At 34.5% G+C, this 18,091-nt stretch overlaps 1 protein-coding gene across 6 annotated transcripts in view; it reads left to right on the top strand.

Annotated features, from left to right (window-relative positions):
- Window positions 1-18,091, top strand: part of LOC145295925 (uncharacterized) — a 425,549-nt gene that overhangs the window by 309,560 nt on the left and 97,898 nt on the right. For 5 of the 6 annotated variants that reach the window (XM_080141748.1, XM_080141742.1, XM_080141744.1 and 2 more), the window contains 3 exons: window positions 1,720-1,773; window positions 3,352-3,414; window positions 16,181-16,417. In XM_080141748.1, coding sequence (XP_079997874.1) covers window positions 1,720-1,773; window positions 3,352-3,414; window positions 16,181-16,417 — 354 coding nt within the window. The remainder of the gene's footprint in view (window positions 1-1,719; window positions 1,774-3,351; window positions 3,415-16,180; window positions 16,418-18,091) is intronic. The other variant, XM_080141743.1, reaches the window with a different exon arrangement.

Below are 18,091 nucleotides of genomic sequence, written 5' to 3'. Positions count from 1 at the left end.
ACAGTTTAATATCATTATATATTGATTTTGATCTGTAAGTAGATTTAAGTGATGCAAAACTTCTGTTCGAATAATAAATTTTTATCTATCTCAGAGCTTTTTTTAATCTTAAAAAAAAATATTAAAAAATTGACTTACAAAAAATAGAATTTTGTACATTGTTGCTCAGTTTTTTAAGTGTTTGGATGTAAATGGTGAAAATCCTTGGATTTTATCAGAAACAAATTTACTATTTAAAAAAAAAATCTATTGTGGAAAGATTTTGTGGTAAGTCTAAAATCGATATCTTTAATCCCATAATTTAAATCGAATGTATTAGAATGAAATTCTCAACTTAAATAATTTATGCTCGAGTTGCCCTTGGGCCATGATAAGCGTTTATTCCCTAGAAAAAAATAAATAGCCTGATTATAACGTTTATAACACCTTGCTTCACATTTTGCTCCCCCGACAAAGGAGGGATTGGACCTAGTAATTTACTCCCATTGGTCTGTTTGTTAGTACTTTTCTCAATAATGCCTTAGATTTTTTTTTTTTAATTTGCACAAACGTTAATCATGGCGAAAGTATATCTATAAAAGTGAACGTGTCTGTGTGTCTGTACATTTCCCTACGCAATAACTCTGTCAATTTTTAGTCTACAGACTCGAAATTTGATATACAGGGTACTGAGATTTGGGAAAATCGATGTGATCGGTTTTTGACCAGAAATTTGGCTGTTAAGGGGTCAAAGTTCAACGATTTGACCTTTGAGAACTCTACCAAACTCCTCCGACAATTTTGGGTCTACGCACTTGAAATTTTAGATATAGGTTCCTTGGACATGGATCTAACTTAATAACTTGATTTGAGCCCAAAACAATAAATTTTAAGGGCGCATAATAGGGGTCAAAGTTTTTTTTTTAAATTGACCTCTGCGGTCTCTTCCAAATTACTCAGACAATTTCTGGTCTAAATATTTGAAATTTTACATAAAGGGTTTTCAGAGATAGGGCAAGCTTTTTCATCAGTTTGGGTCGAAAATTTTTGGTTACCAATATATATAATATATATATTTACAATATATAAATGTGTGTATGTCTGTTTGCATGTCTGCCTTAAACTTTTAATAGAGGCGACGGATTTTACAAAGATCATTATCGTTTTAAAGTTCGACTTTTCATACGACAAATATCGGAAAATTTGGCTAAAAACATTAATATCTTCCCCTTCAACTAGGCACTTTTCTACAGGGGGGGGTCACTTTTTTCGCCGATATTTTTTAATCTTATCCTCTCCTTTAGATTGTCTAGCCTTAATTTTAAAAAATGTCGCTTCCGGTTTAGCGGTGGTCGTAACAGCATAAACGTTAGGTTTTACCCCGTTCTTTTCCTCCTTTGCGGTACGGGTTCGAGCCTGCCTTCCTACTACCACTTTTTTTTTTTTTTTTTTTTATCAACATACACATCCAAACACCCGGGCAACGCCGGGCTGAAATGCTAGTATATCTATAAAAGTGAACGTGTCTGTGTGTCTGCCTGTCTGTTCGTGTACATTTTCCTTCGCAATAACCTGTTAATTTTCAGTCTACAGACTCAAAATTTGATATTCAGGCTACTGAGATTTGGGAAAATCTATGTGATCCGTTTTCGGCCAGAAATTTTGCTGTCAAAGTTAATAAAATTTTTTAATTTAAACTTTCTTTTAATTCCATGAAATTATTTTTTAATTTTCTTTCAGCTACACCACTACCGACAACAACAACAACAACAACAGTGAAAACGGAACCATCAGGTAATAGATCCTCTTTAATTATTTTTGATATTACAGGGTGGAACGATAAAATTGTCGTCCTAGAAAAGACCCGATTCCATTTCCGTTTGATGAAAATCAGTTTTCTTTTTTTACAGACCATCTACTAGTCGGCCAGTTGTGTACAAATGCCAAGAGCAATGAGAGCCTTCTATCATGTCTGAAAGTGACATAATGTTCAATGAGCGAGATCTGAGATGCGCTGCTGCACAACTCATGCTCTCTACCGATCAGTTATGATAACAGGACCATTGCCAGCACCCTCAAAATGATATCGTGAGAAACTAGACTCTAATTGCTTACTCCCATAGTTTTTCTGTCGAGGCAAAGGTTGTCAATTGCTGTCAACTAAATCTCCGACAACTCTTCCAACCAGGTCCAAGCCACAATCTTGTAAAATGTTGTGAACAACCACTGACTGTCGCAACTTTCCTAAATATCAAAAACCTAATTGCCATAAAAACCCACCGAAACTTACAAAACTAACTCTAAAATATATCCGGTCCTTTTCTTCCCATTCAACACTATATTCTGATTCACAGCCCTATCTCAGCTTTCTTTTGTCTATCCTGGTAAACAACTTCCTATGCCTTTTTATACTGATAGACTTATTTCCTCTTTATACACCTTTCCTCTTTTTTTTTTTTCTACTTCCCACTACTTGAGGGTGTGGCAACGTTGATAGCATCGCACAATATTTATTGCTTATATATGCAAAATCGGTATGAATGCTATTGTTTACCTGATTATCTTGATTTGTTAGAATCTAGATTTTAGTTAATTTTTGCTCATTTATTTGAATTTTTATATGTATGTGGTTCAGATTGATTTTATGGGAATAAAATTCCAAAGTAAAATTAAGCTCAATATTAGTTATTTCAAAATTTCTAATCGGGATATAAATTGTACAGATCAAAGTTGTCATACTGTGATTTATTAATTTGGAAGCACAGTAAAGCTAACAGGTGTTTCTAGGAGATTAAAAATAAAACCTGCTTGAACAAATTCAGGCAGTAAACAAAAAAAAAAAAAACTCGGGTCGTCAGAACATTTTGTCAAAAATGTATACCAATGTAAAACTTTAAGCAAATTCTTGTATTAAATGATTGAGATTCATCTTAAACAAAATGAAGTAGTGCTAAGATGATAAATTGGAATCCGTTTCTGAATCAGAAAAAATAGTATCTATTTTCCGATGCTAAAGAAAATACCTTGAATTGTTTATATTTTAGTTCTTTGTTTAAAACTTGACTTTCCATTGCTGGTACTAAAGATAATAAGCATTTAATTTTAAACTGTCAGTAAAATTAAAATCTATAGAACACTCCAAATGTGTATTTATACGTTGGCGAAAATATATTCTTTACGGTAATCTGATAAGAAAATTATAATGAAAAATAAACAATCCTACAACTACATATTAAGATTTAAAAAAAAAAATTGGAATCTGTTATTGAAAACAGAATCTGTAATTAATTGTCCCATCACTAAAATTAACCAATTTTTTCAGTATAATTAAAACATTTAATTCCATGAAATTATATTTTCATTTTCTTTCAGCGACGCCATTACAAGTAACAACGACAACAAAACCGACAACAACAGTGACAATGGAACCATCAGGTAATGGAACTTCCTTAATTCTTGATATGACCACCAAAATATAAAATTATATATATTTCTTTGTTATAGCTTTTGATTTTTTTTTTTTTTTAATCAATACTTTGTAATCAATGTTTTCTGTTCAATTACATGGAACCGTGGTGCAATGGATAAAGTGCTAAATGACAATCAGTTCTAAGTGACAGGCTTTTGGAGGTTGAAGAGTAAATCCTCAGTACCGAGGATACTAATGCTCTTAATATAGTTAAGAATTAAACTTTCAAACTTCGAAAGTTTGAACCGAACCTTTTATTTAATTGGAATGGCGATTGTTTTCACTCTGTCAGCCATAACCATGTAGAAAATTTAATTCCTACTAGAACTGTCCATAAGGAGCCACAGCCCAACAGATAGTTCTAAATAATAATTTTTAGGTAGTTGATAATTCAATCCACAGTATAGTGATATTAAAAATTAGTTATGACTTCTATCATGGATTAAAGGGTTCGGTCTAGAAGTCCATACACATATTCTAGAATACAAGATAAACTTCAAAATAGTCTGATATTACATCAACAGAAACGTTGCAATAATATCAGATTATCAGTCCGAATAATATCAGATTATCAGTCCGAATAATACAAATTATCAGTCTTCTTCTCCAAATAAATTCAAAATATAAGGAGTTTTGTTTGTTTGTAATCCTGAAATACAGGGGATTTCTTTTTATAATTAGTAAGGCTCTTATTGGATGCAGAACAGATGCTTAAGTATGAGGCAGACACCTCATCTCGTAAAATTTTTTTTGAGGCGGCAACTTTCAATAAAAATATCACAGAATATTTTTATTGGACAAATATATGGTTTATTCCAAGATTTACTTTTTGCATTTATAATTTAAATAGTTTCAAACCATAGTCCTATGGTTTGCATGTATATGATGTAATCTATAGGTCCAATTCATAAACTTTACACATTAAATTATGCCGTTATTTCAGAAATAACGTGACGAATGTTGTCTTCCATGTGGTCTATTGTTTGGTTTATCAGCTTAGACATGCGACTTTATGTTCCCCAATGAAAATATTCTAATAGAATTAAATTGTACGAACGAAGGTGGCCAGTTGACAGATCGATTTCATGAAATTATTCGTTCATCAAATGTTTCTCTTTGTAAATTAATCGTATCACTTGTGAACGATGCCTGGATATCAGTCTCTTGATGAATTGCGAAACCAATCTGACCTCAAAATAACCGATAGTTGCCAAATCTGCAATTAAAGAAAATATCAATTTAAAGTTTGTCATACATATATATATGTACACACACACACACTGATTTTTATATATAAAATCAGTAAAAATGTACGAACTTTTCCTCCCTTGCTAATTCCAGTATAACAGCCCTTACACTACCCATACCATCGATAATTATGGGAAAGTAGAAAGAAATGTTGAAATTAAAGAGCCCTAGTCAATAATGTCCAATGGTTGCCATGATATGTCTACCTTTTTTAAGCCAAATTTTTCATTTTCTCTGCCAGTTTTGACTTGACTCTCAGTCTAATTTCCTGAGCCATGCACTGATCGAATTGATTTAATGAATCTATAATTCTTAAACATTGATTCTTCATGACATCAATATCTAGAAAACAATCTTCCGCTTTCCCCATTTCCCAACAATCTAAATGATGACCGTGCAAGTTATGCTAAGATGCAACCGTCTATAATTCCATAAACCTAATGCTGTTTCTTTCAAACTATCTTTCCTTTTAGACTTCCATTTTTTTATTTTTTTTTTTTTTTAATTTTTTTATTACATTTTCACCCCAAACAAGGCACATTGCCACTTTGGTGTAGGGGGCTACTATCAGGGGAAACATCTACTGGGGCACTATGTAGGGATTAGGGCAGCGAGATGTTGGTTCACGTTGCACTTGAACTTATGCATGTCAGTACAGTTAGGGAAGCAGTGACCTGGAATGGAATTCCAAAGTCTAGCAGTTCTGGGGAAGAAACTACTGGAGTAGAACGATCTTTTACATCTAGGGATCTCTACAGTGTGGGGGTGGGATTTTGCAGCTTGTCGGGTCTGTCGAGGGTGTTCACGTCGTGGGGGCACAAGTGCTTGCAGTTCTTCAGAGCATTCACCATTATAATACTTGTAGAACAGGCAGAGGGATGCAACTTCCATGGATGTATTCAGTGATCTCAAAACGTTTTTATTTCTTTGGCTTGACGCCACAATCTTGTAAGCTATGACCGCTGAATTTCTGACTGGTTTCTTGTGTAAGTATAAATATCTTAAATGAGGAGGCTTTTATTTCAGCTGGTTATTACATCTATGCAACCAGTCATTTCAATTAGATATTAAATATACACAATCATTTTTCGTCTAGATATGTCATTTCTGGTGGATATCACATTTTACAAACCAAATACAGGAGTCTCTAAAACTAACCCATTGTTAGGAATTTTGAAACTTTACCACTAGGGATAAAGGTTAGAAATGTGGACTATATTTAGTTCAATTTTATGTAAACGGGGGAAGAGAAGTCTTGAATAAAAATTTAAATACTTTCGAGTTAATTCTAGGACTTGGACATGAATTAATAAATATTACTATAGTATAAATTTTTGGGGAATATTTAAATGTTTTAGGTGCATAATATCGACACAATCTCGCATCTGAAAACTCAAATATTTCGGATTTGCATTGAATGTGACATCAATAAAATAAGATTTTCTGAATTTTAGTTTCTTAACATTCTTTAAACCGAAGACTTAAATTTTTAGACATTTTTTAACATAAAAATCGTACACTAAATTTTGATAAAAAGGGATTCTAGACAGTTTAATATCATTATATATTGATTTTGATCTGTAAGTAGATTTAAGTGATGCAAAACTTCTGTTCGAATAATTTTTTATCTATCTCAGAGCTTTTTTTAATCTTAAAAAAAAATATTAAAAAATTGACTTACAAAAAATAGAATTTTGTACATTGTTGCTCAGTTTTTTAAGTGTTTGGATGTAAATGGTGAAAATCCTTGGATTTTATCAGAAACAAATTTACTATTTAAAAAAAAAAATCTATTGTGGAAAGATTTTGTGGTAAGTCTAAAATCGATATCTTTAATCCCATAATTAAAATCGAATGTATTAGAATGAAATTCTCCACTTAAATAATTTATGCTCGAGTTGCCCTTGGGCCATGATAAGCGTTTATTCCCTAGAAAAAAATAAATAGCCTGATTATAACGTTTATAACACCTTGCTTCACATTTTGCTTCCCCGACAAAGGAGGGATTGGACCTAGTAATTTACTCCCATTGATCTGTTTGTTAGCACTTTTCTCAATAATGCCTTAGATTTTTTTTTTTAATTTGCACAAACGTTAATCATGGTGAAAGTATATCTATAAAAGTGAACGTGTCTGTGTGTCTGTACATTTCCCTACGCAATAACTCTGTCAATTTTTAGTCTACAGACTCGAAATTTGATATACAGGGTACTGAGATTTGGGAAAATCGATGTGATCGGTTTTTGACCAGAGGTTTGGCTGTTAAGGGGTCAAAGTTCAACGATTTGACCTTTGAGAACTCTACCAAACTCCTCCGACAATTTTGGGTCTACGCACTTGAAATTTTAGATATAGGTTCCTTGGACATGGATCTAAATTAATAACTTGATTTGAGCCCAAGACAAATTTTAAGGGGGCATAATAGGGGTCAAATTTTTTTTGTTTTGTTTTTTTTTAAATTGACCTCTGCGGTCTCTTTCAAATTACTCGCACAATTTCTGGTCTAAATATTTGAAATTTTACATAAAGGGTTTTCAAAGATAGGGCAAGCCTTTTCATCAGTTTGGGTCGAAAATTTTTAGTTACCAATATATATACTGATGCTACCAGATCAGGCTGCCCTGTGGCTTCCTCAGACGAAATGCACCTACATTGACGTTTTTTTGTTTTCTGATCTTTTTTTGTAAAACTTAATTATGTTCTGCAAAAACAAAAACAACAGCCTATCTTCCTCCCCTTTTTATTTTATTTTTTCCTACCTTACTCCCGGTCCTGGATATGACCTTAAACTACATCCGATGGTGAGGTCCGGCTTACAGGCTTGGGGAGTGTGGAGCCACCTCTTAATTGCCATTGCTCCCAGGTCCACCCTGACCCGGAGTGGTAGTGCCTGTTAGGGTCCCAACTATTGGTTGAATAGAAACAGATTTTAAAAAGGAAAAGAAACAACAAAAAAGAAAGAAAAAGAAAACAAATATATTCTATTAAATTATTTATTTATTTTTTTTTTTTTTTTTTTTTGCCCTGTCGGTAGGGCATGAGAACAAACCGACTGCCCCCCTGCAGAGGGTAAAAATCCCTCAATGGGGCAACCAGCTAGCCGTGGGTTGCTACCCGTAATGTCTTAGGACGTGATCCTGGTGATTGAGCAAACCTAAACCAGGATACATAGAAGTTTAGGCACCGCAACACATTACTTTGGCCCTTACTTCGATTAGACGGGCGGTCGGAGAGGCCCGATCCGACCAATCGGCCAGTCACGCCAAGCCCCACCATATATTGTCCATTCCAAAAACTCACTACTAACACAACATATCCCCCCTCTCCCACAAATAACCCTACTCCCTAATATATGATGGAAATAGGACTCCGAGGTGGGTGGGGAACAAAGATGACGAAAAAAGAAAACAAAATATATGGCTTATTCCTCCCAAAAACCACCCAACCACCCAAAGAGAACCCACTCTGATGTCTCTGACATCAGTAGCTCTGAGGAAGACGATAAAACCAAGGAAGTCAACATTCGTAGTAATAGAATCAATGGAGGAAACTCCTTTGAGCAAACTATCACCTTTTAAAATTGAAAAAAATCTCAAAACTCTAAAACCAAAGTCTATTAAAAAACAATTTAACGGCAGCCTACTAATAGAAACCCATAACGAAGAACAAACTAAAGAAATATTGAAACTAAAATTATTTGAAAACATCAAAGTCAAATGCTACAGACATCCAACCCTAAATACCTGCAAAGGAGTAGTGAAAAGCCACGAACTTGCACTTTGTCCCTTGGAGGAAATCAAGACAAACTTACAGAAACAGAATGTGTTAGATGTTCGTAGAGTTCAAATAAAAAAAAACAGTGAGAAAATCGATATTTTATATACTAACTTTTGATTCCCTCACCATACCCAAAGAAGTGAAAGTTGGATATATGAAAATAAATGTAGAAATTTATATTTCTAACCCCCTCCAATGCTTCAAGTGCCAGAAATTTGGACACCATCAAGATCGGTGCACACGATTACCAGTGTGTGGAAGATGTGGAAAAAGCGGCCCACACATTGACTGCAGAAAAGAATTCAAGTGTGCCAACTGCCTTGGAAATCATGGCGCTGGCTCTAGATATTGTGAAATATGGAAAAGAGAAAAAGAAGTGACCAAACTAAAACATATAAAGAATATATCCTACCCAGAGGCCAGGAAAATCATTGAGACTAAAACATATGCAGATGCAACTAAAAAAACTACTCCAATCAACAATCAAAATGGTCATATACATGTAACGGATACAACTGAGAAGAAAATTGATGTCCTAAGCAAACTAATAAAGGAAATGAAAGAACTATAAGAAGAAATGAGGAAAATGAATAGAGCAATGTCTGCAACCAATCCAAGGATAATATTAAGTAAAGACACTACTGAACCACAAAAAGAAACAAAACCACAAACCATTTCTACAAAAACAACCGAACAACCATCAAACACATCACAAGCCAGAAAAGAATTAAAAATCCCCCCAGACAAAAAAAACAAAACAAACAAAAACAGGAAAAGAAAGATCCCGATCTATATCTCGAACAGGGACTCCGACAGAAAATAGATTTGAGGGATTGGAGACGATGGAAGTTGAATACAATTCCAAATGATGAACAAAATATTACAATGGAATATCAGAGGGATAAAAGCAAACCAAAATGAACTCACATTATTAATAACAAATATGAGCCCAGCACCTGTCTGTCTACAGGAGACCTTTCTGAAAGAAAATAATACCATCAACATAAAACACTACACATCTTACAACTACATAAATAAAGATACGGACAGAGCTTCTGGAGGCACATCAATACTCGTGAAGAATGAAGTCCCTCAAAGACAAATAAATATAAACACAAACTTGCAAGCAATTGCAGTTTCAGTGACTCTACATAGAACTATAACACTATGCTCAATCTACATCCCTCCAAGAGATACAATCAACGAAACTGAGATAACTCAATTAATAAAACAACTCCCTAAACCCTTTTTTCTACTAGGAGATCTCAACAGTCATAATGTAATATGGGGAAGTAAAGAAACAAATAAAAAAGGAAAAGAAATAGAAAACATAATAAATAAAAATAATCTATGCCTCCTTAATAATCAAAACTACACCTATATGTACCCAGCAACAGGTACTTTCACCGCCATTGACCTTACCTTATGTGATCCTTCCATATATATGGACTATGATTGGAAAGTACACAATGACACTTGTGGGAGTGATCATTTCCCAATAATCCTGGAAAGTCTAAGTACTAGTACTGAACAAAAAACACCCAAATGGAACCTACATAAAGCGGATTGGGAAGACTTCCAGGAACAGTGCAAAAACCAATTAATTATCGAAAAGAAAGATGAAGATGACCATTTGAATTACTTCATTAAAACACTCACAAACATAGCAAATAATACCATACCGAAAACAACCAAAACCAACAATCACAACAAACCTTGGTTCACAAAAGAATGCAAAAAAGCCATCAGAGCTCGATGAGCTGCCTTGAGAAAATTCGAAAAGTACCCAACAAGCGAAAATCTGGATTTCTTCAAAAACAACAGAGCAAAAGCCAGACGAATCATAAAGGAATCCAAAAGAACAACATGGAGAAATTATATATCCAAAATTAATGTGAATACCAAGGCAAAAACAGTTTGGAACATGATGAGGAAAATAGAAGGAAAGTGTAGTAGTACACCAATATCCCACATCTCTAAAGGCAACAAAATATACACCGATCAAAAAGACATTTCCAATAACCTGGAAGATAATTTATCAAAAATTTCATCATGTGACAGACAGAGAAATTCAAAAAGATTAGAGAAAAGGAAGAGAAGAAAATTTTGTTTAAATCACAAAATACCGAAAAATACAACCAACCTCTTACCTTGCCTGCATTAAAAGAATCGCTAACCAAATCCCAGGACACAGCTACAGGGCCCGATGAAATTCCATATGAAATCCTCAAAAATCTTCCAGAAACCTCAATGAAATACCTACTTGAAATTTTCAATATTATATGGTCCAGTGGAAACGTACCTGAGACCTGGAAAGAGGCCACAATAATACCAATCCCCAAATCTGAAAACTCAAACATCCAATCCCAATCAAGTAACGTCTCAGATCCATTGAATTTCAGGCCAATGGCTCTAACAAGCTGCATTTGTAAGACCATGGAAAGGATTATAAACAAAAGACTAATCTGGTTCCTGGAAACAGAATCTTATTACAGAATTTCAAACAGGATTCAGGAAAAACCGAAGTTCAATAGACCACATAGTCAGACTTGAAACCTTCATCAGAGAAGCCTTTGTAAGGAAGGAACATTTTAACAGCAGTGTATTTTGACATGGAAAAAGCCTACGATACTGTGTGGAAGTACGGTGTTACAAGGGATCTGAAGGCACTTGGACTAAAAGGCAGAATGCCAATTTTTATTGAAAATTTTTTTTAAATAGACGGTTCAGAATAAAGGTTGGCACAGCTCTCTCGGACTTGAAGGAACAAGAGAATGGAGTACCTCAAAGGAGTATACTGTCAGTGACCCTGTTCAGTATCCGAATTAACAACATTGTTAAAAACCTTAACCCTGGGGTAGATTGCTCCCTATATGTGTATGACTTCCTAATATGCTGTAGATCTAGATATATATCTATAATAGAAAGGAAGCTTCAATTGTGCTTAAACAAAGTAATGAGATGGACGGAAGAGAATGGATTTAGATTCTCCAAAAGAAAAACGAAATGCATGCATTTCTGCAAACTAAAGAACATGCATAATGATCCTGTCCTAACCATGGAAGGAATGCCCATACCCGTTACTGACCAGTACAAATTCTTAGGGATTTTATTTGACAAAAAGTTAGTTTATGTGTGGGATGAATGCTATCTGAAAAAAAAATGTAACAAAGCTGTAAATCTTTTGAGAGTGGTAGCACATACCGATTGGGGTGCAGGCAGGGAAACACTCCTTAAACTTTACAGAGCACTAGTCCGCTCAAAGCTAGACTATGGTTGTTTCATATATGGATCAACCTGAACATCATATATAAAAATCCTAGACCCTATTCACCACAGTGGCCTAAGATTGACCCTAGGAGCATACAGAACCTCCCCTGTGAACAGTCTATATACGGAAGCACATGAACCCCCACTAGATCTAAGGCGAGAAAAGTTAGCCCTTCAATATTTACTCAAACTGAAGTCTTGCCCAAACAACCCTGCATACCAATGTACCTTCTATCCTAAATATGAAGAACTCTTCAACATGAGAGGAAAAACTATCAAAACTTTCGGGCTCCGAATGAAGGAAAGCATTGAAGAATCGAAAATTCCAATCTCCAGCATTCACAACTTCATACTGCCTAAAACACCCCCATGGACCATAAAACAAGTAGAAATAAAACTGAACCTAAACAAAAAGTCCAAATCTACCACAAACCCTATTGAATACCACGACGAACTTCAACATTTAAAATTACGATATTCAGACTACACCTTTATCTACACAGACGGGTCTAAAAGCAACAATCACACTGGATGTGCAGCAACGTACCATAAAACCACAATGAAGAGAAATCTTCAAAATGAAGCATCTATATTCACTGCAGAGACTATAGCTATCGATCTAGCACTCAACATAATTTCAGAGGAAACCACCAAAAACTTCATCATTCTCACAGATTCTCTATCAGTACTATTATCTATACAAAATCAAAAACAAGAAAATCCACTAACAACAAAATTAATAGAAAAAATCAATATCCTTTCAACTACTAAAAACAATTTTTTTGTCTGGATCCCCAGCCATGTGGGGATTAAAGGCAATGACAGGGCAGATACAGCTGCAAAAAGATCTTCTCACCTTCCAACTGACAATTTTAAGATTCCACATACTGATCTTAGACCCCAGATGAAAGCATACATACAGGAAAAATGACAACTGCGGTGGAGTCAGCAAGAGGGCAGCAAATTATACTCAATCAAACCTGAACTTAAGGAACGATGTCCAGACATCAAGAGATCACGCCGAGAAGATGTGATACTGACTCAGCTGCGCATAGGACACACCAACTTTACTCATTCTTATATACTAAATGGAGAATCGGCGCCAGAGTGCATCCCATGCCAGGAGACACTCACAGTAAAACATATCCTAGTTGGGTGTGATGACCTCGCCCCAACTAGAAAATTATATTATACAGAAAGCAATATGGAGGACCTTTTTGAAAAGGTCAACTCAACAAATATTTTAGCATACCTAAGGAAAGTAAATTTATATAAGAAAATTTAAGGAAATTTAAAGTCACCCAAATATACACATCCATGTATAAATACAACATTTAATTTCTTAGTTCAATTTTATAAAAAAAAGGGAGGAAAGGCTGAAAAAGCCCCCCCCCCCTCAATAAAAAAATAGTTTAAAAAAAAAAAGACTCCGGCATTAAATGACCACATAGGTTGATATGCCGTAAAACCAATCAATCAATCAACCAATATATAAATGTATGTAAATATATATATAGTATATATATTTACAATATATAAATGTATGTATGTATGTCTGTTTGCATGTCTGCCTTAAACTTTTAATAGAGGCGACGGATTTTACCAAGATCAGTATCGTTTTAAAATTCGACCTTTCATACGACAAATATCGGAAAATTTGGCTAAAAACATTAATATCTTCCCCTTCAACTAGGCACTTTTCTACAGGGGGGGGGGTCACTTTTTTCGCCGATATTTTTAATCTTATCCTCTCCTTTAGATTGTCTAGCCTTAATTTTAAAAAATGTCGCTTCCGGTTTGACGGTGGTCGTAACAGCATAAACGTTAGGTTTTGCTCCGTTCTTTTCCTCCTTTGAAGTATGGGTTCGAGTCTGCTTCCTACTACCGCTTTTTTTTTTTTTTTTATCAACATACACATCCAAACACCCGGGCAATGCCGGGCTGAAATGCTAGTATATCTATAAAAGTGAACGTGTCTGTCTGTACATTTTCCTTCGCAATAACTCTGTTAATTTTCAGTCTACAGACTCGAAATTTGATATTCAGGGTACTGAGATTTGGGAAAATCTATGTGATCCGTTTTCGGCCAGAAATTTGGCTGTTAAGGAGTCAAAATTTATGATTTGACCTTTGATAACTCTACCAAACTCCTCCCACAATTTGGGATCGAAACACTTGAAATTTTAGATATAGGTTCCTTGGACATGGATCTAAATTAATAACTCGATTTGAACCCAAAACAAATGTTAAGAGGACATAATAGGGGTCAAAGTTAATAAAATTGACTGTTTTTTTGTTTTTTTTTTTGCTCAGAATACACCTCCAAACACCCGGGCAACGCCGGGCCGAAATACTAGTGTGTGTGTGTGTGTGTGTATATATATATATATATACTCGTGAGAAAAAAAAATGAGCCAAACAAATTTTATAAATTTTATTGTCCAGAAGCTATATTGAACAATGAACAATTGAACAAGGAAACTTAAACGAGACTAATAACACAGAACAAGACATTTACTTTAATAAATGCTTAGGATGAAATCGTATTCCCTACTGATTTCTTAAAAAGATCAATCCTTTTAGACATGTTCTCAACCGAAGTGGAACACTATGAAGAGATGTTATTTCATTCACTTTGCACAGCTTCCCACAGTTTGCCATTATTCAAAAAAGTTCTTCCAGCTAATGCATGAGATATTATGGACCAAATATTCTCGATTGGGTTTAAATCGGGGCTTTGACTTGGCCAAAATATCACATTAATTGAATTATCAGAAAACCATTTTCTTGTGACTTTAGCAGTGTGTTCAGGGGCATTATCATGTTGAAAAATAATGTTCTGGGATATTCTCAGCTTCTGGATACTTGGTAACGGTCCTGTTTCTAATATTCGAATGTATTCGAATATATTCCTTTGCATCTAATACGTTCCCCAACTCCTGCTGCAGTAAAAGTTCCTCATACCATTATCCTTCCATTCCCGGGTCCTGGATATGACCTTAAACTATATCCGATGGTGAGGCCTCCGCTTGCGGGATCTGGGGAGTGTGGAGCCACCCTTTAATTGCCATTGCTCCCAGGTCCACTCTGACCCGGAGTGGTAGTACCTGTTAGGGTCCCAACTATGGGTTAAATAGAAACTGACTTGCAAAAAATAAATATATTCTATTAAAAAAATTTTCTTCAAAATCACCGGATTCGGCATTAAATAACCTGAAAAGGGTTGATATGCCGTAAAACAACCAACCAACCAACCCTCCATTCCCGTATTTAACTGTCGTTTTTATGCAACTTGGCGAAAATCTTTCTCCAGTTCTTCAATTGCACCGTTCGGGAGCATCACTAACAAGACAAAATCTTGATTCATCTAACCAGAAAATATTCCTGAACCAGTCTGTATCTTTCTTGCCATAACACGAGAGAAATCTCTTTCTATCATTGTTCTTAGATAAAAATGGCTTCTTTGCATACCTTTTAGAAGAAAATTCTATTTCTTACATTCATCTAAATATTGTATATCTAGAAAGAGAATTTCCAGCCCCTGTTTTGAATTATTTGCTATGGTTAACATAAGTTTTCTTTCAATCTTTCAAAACAGTTAATTTAAGCCTGTGATCGTCCTTTAAAGTGGATGCTCTAGGGCGACCAAGTCCAGATTTTCCTTTTACCAAGCGTTTGACTTCGAAACTTCGACCAATTCGCTTCACTGCAGAAAGAGATGGTTTCACATTTTCTTTGCTTAAAATATCAAAAATCTGCTCGTAAATGATTTTCGACTGCCTTAACCCTGCAATTAGGTTTTTTATATCGACGCCAAGATACGGCCTTACCATTTTTAGGATTCATTTTTTCACTTATTATATGCTATAATAATAATAATGATCTGCAAAATAGAAATTTTAAGTTAAAATTAACAAAGATTCATAGAAAAATATTGAAAATTCGATTTCTTCCTTTCATGCTTGGCCCATTTTTTTTTTTTTTTTTTTTTTTGCTCATGAGTGATATATATATATATATACTCGTGGAGGGGGGACTCCGCTTACTCATTTTTTTTGTTTTTTTTTCTATTAAATGCTACTTTCAATGGCAGCTACAACGGGCGTACACCTTGGCTGCCATTAGTTTAAAATAACAAGACAGATTTTCAGAAAAGAAAGAGTATTAAAGTGTATTACGCGTTAAAATATGGTTAATTGGGTAAAAAAAAACTCATAAAGCATTTAATATAGTGTTTTTCACCCCGAGTTATGTTAACTATTCTGGGCGTTTACCGATTTGTTTTCTTGAAACAGTATTTGTATTTCTGCTAGTTACTTCTATAACAATACAGTAAAAGTTGTTTTCGTGTACAATAACAAGAATTATGTGGAAGTTCCATGATTTCAGATTTGTTTCTCCTGGTTTGTCCTAACCAATACTCCGGTCTTTTTTCAGATATGTGTTTTGCGCTGGACTTCTCAATCTGTGCCAACACCGGCTACACGAGGACAATGTACCCAAACATGTTTGAAGATGAAAATCTTGAAGAAGCAAAGAAAACCTTTTACAGAAACGCCACAGGTTTGATCGACCGCGGATGTTCATCTCTCGCTCTTCACTATATGTGTGGATTGATTTTTCCAAAATGTGTCGACGGAAACATGTACTTCCCATGCAAATCTACATGTCTGGGTAAGTTGAAAACGTGATACCTTACATATTCACACATGCATGAATGCAATTTGAATGCGTACGGAATATCATAGTGTATCTCTGTATTGGACAACCTTACCTGAAGATGCTTCACCTTCAAAGTAAACTGATTTAATATTCAAATTAATAGATCTGTTGTCTGTTGGAATGACATGTTGACTGCTGGCGATGTTACAAGTAACACAAAGCTGGATACTTCACCAGACAAGAAAAACCCTGGTCCTGTAAACCAGTAAAACTAAACAAAGACCACAAAAAAAAAAATCAACTATAACTTCGGGCCCTTAAGTGAATTTTGTTTAGCCTGCCACCTAACTCGGGGGAACGATGTAATTATAAACTAACCAAACCACAGCGACGGTTAAGAGACTGAATATATTGTCAGAATTCAAATTCTTGTTCAAATTTACCGCAGAACGGGTTTTACTTCTGACGTTTTTAATCAAAATTTAAACCTAAATGAAAACTTTGTATATTTTGGCTTTAACTGGACGTGTGCAATTAATTATAAGAGGCATAATTGTTTGACCACTTCAAGGTATTTTAGTTTTCTGTTCAGTGTATCTTTCCAATTGTTTTGGTATAATTTTTATTTTGTTATTGTAATAGTAATTTGTTCTGTTAGTAAACTAAAGATTTTTGGTAAAATGTTTGTTATATTTCTTATTATATATCTGCAGTCAAAGAAGTGATATCATTTAAATATAATATATTCAATACATATTTTCTTCAAAGGCACATAAAATTTACTTACATATTTAATAACATTGTTGTCCTCCATGACAATGTAGCTAAAGCTGTTTGGCCCTCTTATCAGCAGAACTGTTTGCTCCTCACGCTCCAAAAAGTTGCCGACCCCTGTACTATGAAGTTATAATTGGTTCGTTGGCAAGAGGAAACTTATTGTTCTTTACTGCTTGACTTGTTCAAGTGTTGAGCTATAGAGAAGAACCTTAAACACCTGATATCTATTGATTTAAAAAAAAATCAAATGTCAAATCCATAAGGGGCCTCTTGATCTGAGGACTAACTTAAGTAAAATGACAAATTTGTATGAGATTGTTTAAAAGTTTAAATGAAATTTCAGATAAAATGGAATGGTTAATATATGGAATTATTATGTAAAAAGGTACAGACCTCAGTAAGTAAAAGAGCAAACTAGATAAGTTGAAAAGGATATTTGGAAAAGGTTAGAATCGAAGCCAGTAAGAAAAGTTAAAAAAGAATACATATTTAAATCCTAGGAATGCAGAATGATTGTCATTGTTCTTGGAATTAACTAAATCTTATTTATATCAGAGATGGATATTTAATTTAGGAGTGCAGTCGATTGTTCATTCTTTTAGAAATAACTGGATATTAAATATGTCAGTTAAAAGAATGGACAATACAAGTTTAGAAATAATGATTAACAAATAAGTTAGATATTGAACAATTCAAATTGAGAATTCTTTGTTTGCCAAAAGTGTGTTTGGACATACATATTTAAAATCCACGTGAATAAATTTCACGTGGCGAAGCATGCCTCTGACGTCATCAAGAAAGGAGATTCTCAACATATTGAGACAGGGTCCAAAGCTAGACTGTCATAGTGAGAGACAGAGCCAGATAGAGCTCGAGTCGGCCACAGTCGGAGCTGACATCCTCTTGGAG

This window comes from Euprymna scolopes, chromosome 16, assembly GCF_053919585.1.
Source record: "Euprymna scolopes isolate OS-2025 chromosome 16, ASM5391958v1, whole genome shotgun sequence".
NCBI classification, from domain to species: Eukaryota; Metazoa; Mollusca; class Cephalopoda; order Sepiida; family Sepiolidae; genus Euprymna; species Euprymna scolopes.
This window is presented reverse-complemented; position numbering and strand designations above follow the sequence as displayed.